Genomic DNA, 7,949 nt, shown 5'->3' on the forward strand with positions numbered 1-7,949 from the left:
ATGGGAACAGGTAATAAAAAAAATAATAAGTGTCGGGAAAGGGCGGGGTGTGGGTGAGGGTGGGGGCAGGGCCAGCTGCCCAGATCCTGGATAAAAGCCTCCCAGAGGGACAGAGGAGAGAGGCGACACCCCCACTTCCTGGGCACCAAGGCAGCAAGGCGGGAGTAAGGCCCTCAGCATACCCCTGCGCACCTGTCTCCCCGCACCTCTACTTCTGTCCTCTCCCTCATCCCTTATCCATGCCGCGGGGAGTCTTGGTCTCTGGGTGACGGGCTCTGTCGGTGTCCACCTCCGGGTGTCCAGCACCTCTTCCCCATTCTCACTGTCTCTGCCAGATCCCCACCTGGCCCAGGATGTTCCTCCTGCTCACTGCACTCCAGGTCATGGCCATAGGTAAGCTTGTGGCAGGGGGGCTAGATGGGGGTTCCTGAGGGCTCTGAGAAGAGGAGGGAGGGCTCTCGAGAGCCAGGATGCTCTGGGGGCAGCGTGGCATGGGCGGTGAGGGGAAGCAAGAGGAGGGCACAGCAGGACATTTGCCTTGCATGCAGCTGATCCGGGTTTGATCCCCAGCTCCCTCTATGGGCCCCCAAGCACCATCAGAAGTAATTGCTGAGTGCAGAGCCAGGAGTAAATCCTGAGCATTTCTGGGAAAAAGAAGCAGTGGGAGGAGGAGGAGGAGGAGGAGGAGGAGGAGGAGGAGGAGGAGGAGGAGGAGGAGGAGGAGGAGGAGGGGGAGAAGGAGGAGGAGGGGGAGGAGGAGGAGGAGGGGGAGGAGGGGGAGGAGGGAGAGGAGGGGGAGGGGGAGGAGGAGGGGAGGAGTGGCTTGGGAACTGTGGCTGAGAGTGTGTTTGTGTACCCATGGCGGAGATGCCACATGTGGTAGGGAGCAAGAGCATCGTAGGGTTGGGGGGGGGGGAAGGAGCAGGAGCTGGGGAGCAGATCAGGGTAGGAGGGAGAGCAGAGGCCCTGGACAGCACAGCAGGGAGGGCACTCATCTTGCATGCCACACAGCCACACAGGGTCCTCTGAGCGCTGTCAGTGTCAGCATAGCTAAGGATGGCCCAAACCCCCTAAGCAGAACTGGGTGGGGGTGGAGAGTGTGTGGTAGTGAAGGGCTGTCCTTGCGACTGAGGGGTGGGGACTCAGCAGGGAGGGGCGTGGCATGGAGGACAGAAGGTGTGGGTAGGGGGTGGCTGCTGGGGAAGGGGGTTTGCTGTGTGTGGGCTTTGTGGAGAAGAACCAGGAGCTTCTGCGTGTGCTGGGGGACAAGCAGCAGATGTGCGTGGCCCCTTGTGAGGGATGGTGACTGTCCGCTCCATGGGGCAGCGGTGGACGCCCAGTGGGAGGGTTGCACAGCGGGCAGGGTGCTGGCCTTGCATGTGGCTAATTCCCAGTCCATCCGCAGCACCATGTAGGGGCCCCTGAGCTCCTCCAGGAGTGACTCCTGAGCATTACGGTGTGACCCCAACTCTGCCCCCTCCCAAGGGGAAGAGAGTAAATGATCAATGCTCTGAACAGGGCGGCATGGGGGCCAATGACCAATGCTATGGAGGCGACAAGACAAGGGTCTGGAACTTCCCTGAGGGGGCTGTTGTAAGGCTTGGTTCCGACAGGTTGGGCAGTGGGAGGGGAATGCTCTGGAGTTCAAGGAAAGGGCTGTGGGGGTGCTTGGCATACGGGAGTAAGGGGAGAGCGCTTCGCACCACTGTCTTCCCTCCTGTTGTCCCCAGCCATGGCAGAGAACCCTGAGGATGACAACAAGATCATTGGCGGCTATACATGTGTGCAGAACTCGCAGCCCTGGCAGGCAGCCCTGCTGATACGGTCCAGGCGTCTGCTCTGTGGGGGCGCCCTGCTCTCCAGCCAGTGGGTCATCACCGCCGCTCACTGCGCCCGCCCGTGAGTGTCCCCAAAGACAGGGAGTCGCAGACCCCAGGATTCGGTTGAGGGTGCTGTGCCATGTGTGGAGCCCAGTGTTGCCTCTGGTTTCTGGCCTGGAAGTTAGTGAAGAGCTGGGGGAAGGGGGGGGGGGTTGTAAAGGCAAGCCTAGAACTGAGGAAGCCCAGGACCAAGAGAGCTTGGAACAAGAATAGTCCAGAACCAAGAGGGCCTGTGACCAGGATAATCTAGAATAGGATAGTTTGGAACCAAGGCAACCCATAACCAAGACTGCCCAGAAAGAAGAGCCCAGAACAAAGAAATTCTAGAACCAGAAAAGTCTAGAACCAAAAACAGACCAGGACCAAGGTATCCCAGAACCAGGGTGTTCTAGAACCCAGGACAACCTAGAACCAAGAGATTCCAAAGCTGAAGAGAGTCTACAACTAAAATAGCCTAAAACGAAGATAATCTAGGACCAGGGTAGCCTAGAACCAAGAGCCTTCAATCTGATCGTCTAGAGCCAAGAGAATCTATAACCTGGATGACCTAGAACCCAGGAGAGTCTAGAGACAATAGCTTGCCTTGCACGGATTCAGTCTCCAGAATCACACAGGGTCCTCTGAGCACTTCCAGCGTTCATTCCCGAGCCAGAGCCAGGAGCCAGCCCTGAGCACAGCTAGGTGTCATCCAAAACCAAAACCATCAAATTCAGAATCTAGCCCATAGACTAGAGCTCAGACCCCGGCCTAATATCTAAGTCCATGAAAGCTGAACACATGCAAAGGTCCAAATCAAATCCAGAGCCCCTCTAAGATTCAAGACCAGAACCGAGAACCCGAACTAGAAGTTAAAATCCAGACAGGCGCTCACCTGGCACCTATAAACCAAATCTGATGCCACCTGCTGACGTTCATGGAGTCTAGAATGCAGAATCCAGCCCAGAGTCTAGAACATCAAGTTCCAGCAATACCTAAAACCTTGGGTGCAGGCCATAATCTGGAGTCCAGCTGAAAGTCAAAGCCGGGCTGGAGAGAGTGGGGGGATTGCCTGCATGCGGTGCCTGCTGGGTTCAGGGAAGCCCTGAGCACCCCCAAGCGTGCCCCTACTCCTGAAACATCAAAACCCAAAAGTAATAAAGCCCAGAGCCTTACTTGAGGTCAAGGACTCAGAATAAGATCTAGAACCAGGGCCTGGGCCCTCACTTGAATCCCATCTAAGAGACCCGACGGCACAGTGAAGACCCAAGTGGAGACCCTGGAGTCGGAGATGGCATAACAAGGCTCTGGCTTCACGCCTGGCCAACTGGGCTTGGATCCTCAGTACCACATAGGGCCCCAGGAGTGATCCCTGTGCACAGAGCCAGGAGTAAGCCCTGAGCTCTGCCAGGTGTGACCCCAAAACCAAGAGACCAGTAATAAAAATCCCAAAGTTCATGTCCATCTCTAGAAACTAGCCAGGGTCCAGCTCTAGAGCCCTGCCCTGGCCCAGCCTCAGGGTCCAGAATGTCCACAGAGGCTAGTCTAGAAGGCAATGGGGGACTCTTGGGATCTTACCAGGCTCTGGAACCCAAAACCCCTTAGAGCTCAGGGCACGGATGTCGCCAGCACCTCGCAGAGCCCAAAGCTCCCAGCCAGCCCTATGCCCCAACCAGATGACGAAGCACAGCCCACGGGAGGGCAGGCAGGAGGCTGACCTGGTGGCACACACAGTCCACGGGAGCCAGCCCAGCTCCGCAGCGCTCGGCAGGACCTGGCTAGGGGAGACGCAGACTGGGGGTCAGGGGCTCTGGGTCAGATGCTGAGCTCTGCTGTTGGGGGGTTTTGGGCCAGGAAACTTGACGTCGCCCTGGGAAAGCACAACCTGCTGAGATGGGAGGCCACTGAGCAGGTGCTGCGTGTGGCTCGCCAGGTGCCACACCCGGAGTACAACGCCCGGACCCACAACAACGACCTCATGCTGCTGCGGCTGGCGCAGCCGGCTCGGCTGGGGAGGGCGGTGAGGCCCATCCCCCTAGCCACTTCCTGTGCCAGCCCCGGGACCGCCTGCCGCGTGTCTGGCTGGGGAACCACATCCAGCCCCATTGGTGAGGACCGGTCTGAGGGAGGAGACAGGGGGCTGGACTCGAGGGTCTGAAAGCGGAGGCTGTGGGCTGGACTCCAAGGTCTGAGGAAGGAGGCTGGGACTGGACTCCAGGGTCTGAGGAAGGAGGGACTCAGGACCTTCTGGGTACTGTTCCCCAATGTAATCGCTCAGTTTCCCCCAGTCAGGTATCCCAAAACTCTGCAGTGTGTGAACGTCAACATCTCCTCGGACCAGGCATGTCGGCGGGCCTATTCCCGGGTCATCACCCCAGGCATGATCTGTGCAGGGGTCCCCCAAGGCGGGAAGGACTCATGTCAGGTGAGGATGACAGCTGGAAGGGCTGTGCAGGGCACTGGGCCAAGTCCAAAAATGTCTCATAACCACGATGAGCATCACTCCCTCAGAGACCAGGAGAAAGCGTCAAAAGCCAGAATTGACCGCCAGGACTCAGTTTCCCCTTCTCTTAAACAGCACTGCTCAGCGTGCCTCAGTTTCCCTTCTCTTAAACAGCACCACTCAGCGTGCCTCAGTTTCCCCTTCTCTTAAACAGGACCGCTCAGCGTTCCTCAGTTTCTCCTTCTCTTAAACAGCACCACTCAGCATGCCTCAGTTTCCCTGGTGCAGGAGCAGCACTGCTCAGAGTAACTGGAGGAATCATATGAGATTGTGTAAAGTTTTCAAGGGACCAGAGAGAGAGGAGTGGGTTGCGGTGCTTGCTGGCCCCTGTCCAGACCCATGCATTACACACAAAGTGACCCCTGAGCACGCCGCTGTGGCCCAACCTCCCGCGCCTCCCTCCCTGTGTTTGCCTCTCCCCGGCAGGGTGATTCCGGGGGACCCCTGGTGTGCAGAGGACAACTCCAGGGCCTCGTGTCCTGGGGGATGGAGCGCTGCGCCATGCCAGGCTATCCCGGGGTCTACGCCAACCTGTGCAAGTATCAGGCGTGGATCCAAGACACCATGCGGCAATACAGATGAGCAAAGCCGGGCACCAGCACCTCCTACTTCCAGCCCTGCCTCCTCCCTCAGACCCCAGAGCCCACCACACCCCCTCCTCCTCCAGACCCAGAAGCCTACCGCACCCCCTCCTCCCTCAGACCCAGGAGCCCAGCCCTGCCTCCTCCCTCAGACCCCAGAGCCTACCACACCCCTTCCTCCCTCAGACCCAGCAGACCACCCATCCCCTCCTCCCTCAGACCCAGAAGTTCAGACCCAGCCTCTTCCCTCAGGCCCAGGAGCCCACCACACCCCCTCCTCCCTCAGATTCAGCAGACTACCCATGCCCTCCTCCCTCTGACCCAGGGTTCCCACCCCCACTACTGACCTGCCCCGGGCTCTCCTGTAGGCTTGCCCCTGAAGTCCCTGCAGGGTCACTGCCACAGGTCCCCCGGGCAGGATCTCACAGCACTAAACTGGCTCCGGGTTGCCGAGAGATGCTGTTCCAAGGCCTGGTGTCTCCCAAGGCCAGGGAAATAGTAAAGCTTGGACAGCCCGAAGTCCTGTTGGTCGTTCCTGTCCACCTGTCCAACACACGTGTGCACTGCCAAGGCCTCGTGGCTAGACGGGGCCACATGCCAACAGCTCAGTGGGCTATGCACCACCACACACACACTCAGCCTGTAGGAGGAGCGGAGATGCCCAGGCTGGCCACAGACCCCAGTCATCCCTGCTGGGCAGCCGGAGCCCACATCAGAGGGGGCCTCCCTCAGACCTCAGGGCCTGTCCACCAAGTCCAGCTCCTCCTCCTTTGTGCATTGTCCACTGTCATCCTGACACCCACCGACCTGGCCACAGGCGCTACACCCCTAGGGCTGACTGACCCTCATGAAACCACTATAATGAGTCTCCTTCCCCATCCCTCTCTCCCTCCCTCACTTCTTCCCTCCCTCTCTTCTTTCCTCCACCTCCCTCCCTCCCCCTTTTCCCCTCCCTCCCTCCCTCCCTCCCTCCCTCTCTTCCTTCCTTCCTTCCTTCCTTCCTTCCTTCCTTCCTTCCTTCCTTCCTTCCTTCCTTCCTTCCTTCTCCCACCTGTCCTGTGCCCCAGACTCAGTCATTTCCACCTGCTCTAGAACTGCCTTCCTCCAGGGAGGGCTGCCTCTCTGTTCTGTTCCAGAACAGCATCCAGCATGGGCAGAGATATAGCCCAGCACAGGCTTGTCACGCAGGAGGCCTGGGTTCGATCCCCAGCACCACATGGCCTTCTCGATCTTTGCAAACGTGGTTCTTTTGCAAATGCGACTCTTCAGAAACTTGCATGTCCCAGTCCCCTGGGATCCGGTGACTGTCGTGACTCTAGCTCTGTGGCCAGCGGTGGGCCCAGGCTGTGCTCTCTGATGGGACTGGCGTTCACAACTCCCAGAAACCAGGATGACCATCTACCAGCCCTCACCATGGTGGCGTGCTCTGTCTGAACCGTTCCACGCAGGCTGGTACCAAGCCGAGTGCCCACTGCGATCTGGCCCTGGAGTGGCCAGTGTAGCTAAGGATTGGTTTGGTTTGTTGGTTGTTTGGAGATTGAGGTCGCGGTGCTCGCAGGAGTACCCAGCTATGCTGCACGACCATGGGGTACTGGGGATCAAAGAAATAGACTGCATCTTGTTTGATGGTTGTTTTGGCCCACACCCAGTGGTGCTCAGGGCTTACTCCTGGCTCTGTGCTCAGCGATCATTCCGATGGTGCCTGGGGGACTCTAAGGGGTGTCAGGATAGAACCCAGATCAACTGTGCAAGGCAAATTCCTTACCCACAGTATCATCTTTCTGGCCCAACAGACTTTTAAAAAAAAAGTATACACTACTTAATTGTAAGCTAGTGCTATTATTATTATTATTAATATTATTATTACAGTGTCAGGGAGTGAATGCAGGACCTCACCCCACTAAGTCACTCTACCACTAAGCTATATGCCTGAACACTGTGATTTAATTTTTATGGGTTTTTGGTGGCAGGGATTGAGCCACACTGAGAGGGCTACTCCTGGCATTGCTGGGGACCTTATATGGTGCTGAGGATTAGAAGTGGGGTCAGTGGTGTTCAGGTGAGCTTTCTCTCAGACCCCCAACGACTTGGTTATAAAGATTATTTAGCAATCATTTCTCAAAAGTCCTGAGAGCTTGCCACAGCTTCCTCTGGGCCTGTCTGAGCCGCTCTGGCATGCAGGCCGGGCCCAGCATGGGGCCACAGACCTTTCTACCTTCAGGGGTTCTCTGCATATAAATGATTTTTCCGGCTCCAGGTCTCCTCTTGGAGGTAAACTTTGGGAAGGGGCAGGGCACGGAAAAATTTTATACTTGTCTGGCTTGTTGCCAGGGTCCTGCTTCACTGGGGTCTGTGCAGGGGTCTCAGTGGGGGCGCTCAGCCAGTCTGCCAAACCCTCCATATTGCAAAGAAAGGTGCCTGGCTGGGGCTGAAGCGATAGCACAGCAGGTAGGGTGTTTGCCTTGCAAATGGCCAACCCCGGTTCAATTCCCAGCATCCCATATAGTCCCCTGAGCACCACCCGGAGTAATTACTGAGTGCAGAGCCAGGAATAACCCCAGGTGTGACCCAAAAAAGGTGCCTGTCTTCCGGGAGTCCATTAAGATACCCTGTCTGCTCGCAGCCTCTTTGCTGGGGCCAGAGAGAGCATGCAGGGAGTTAGGGCATCGGCCTGGTGACCCCCTCCCTGGAGCCCTCAGTTGTAACTCCAAGAACAGCCCCAGCGCCTCCAGGTTGGCCCAAATAAAACATTATCTGTGGGGGTCAGATTAATAGTACAGCAGTAGGGTACTTGCACATGCACGCCTGACCTGGGTTCATCCAACTCCACATACCCCGTGTGGTCCCCCAGATCACTCCAGGAGTGACCTCTGAGCACAGAGCCAGGAGAAACTCTGAGAACCACTGAGTGGGACCCAACACCCAAACCACAACAGCAAAAATAGAATCTTCGATAACTTGTGAGGATAGGGCATCCCATGGAATGTGTACCCCACCGTGGCGACATAG

At 57.4% G+C, this 7,949-nt stretch overlaps 1 protein-coding gene across 1 annotated transcript; it reads left to right on the top strand.

Moving 5' to 3' along the window:
* The first annotated feature begins 336 nt into the window (after window positions 1–336).
* Window positions 337–4,941, top strand: LOC130043295 (kallikrein-14-like). The gene is made up of 5 exons (XM_056135551.1): window positions 337–393; window positions 1,731–1,899; window positions 3,711–3,964; window positions 4,145–4,281; window positions 4,786–4,941. Exons 1-5 carry the CDS (start codon window positions 354–356, stop codon window positions 4,939–4,941), a joined length of 756 nt encoding a protein of 251 aa, XP_055991526.1. The 5' UTR covers window positions 337–353.
* Window positions 4,942–7,949: the final 3,008 nt, after the last annotated feature.

Source organism: Sorex fumeus, unplaced genomic scaffold (genome assembly GCF_029834395.1).
Source record: "Sorex fumeus unplaced genomic scaffold, SorFum_2.1 ptg000122l, whole genome shotgun sequence".
In the NCBI taxonomy this organism is placed as follows: domain Eukaryota; kingdom Metazoa; phylum Chordata; class Mammalia; order Eulipotyphla; family Soricidae; genus Sorex; species Sorex fumeus.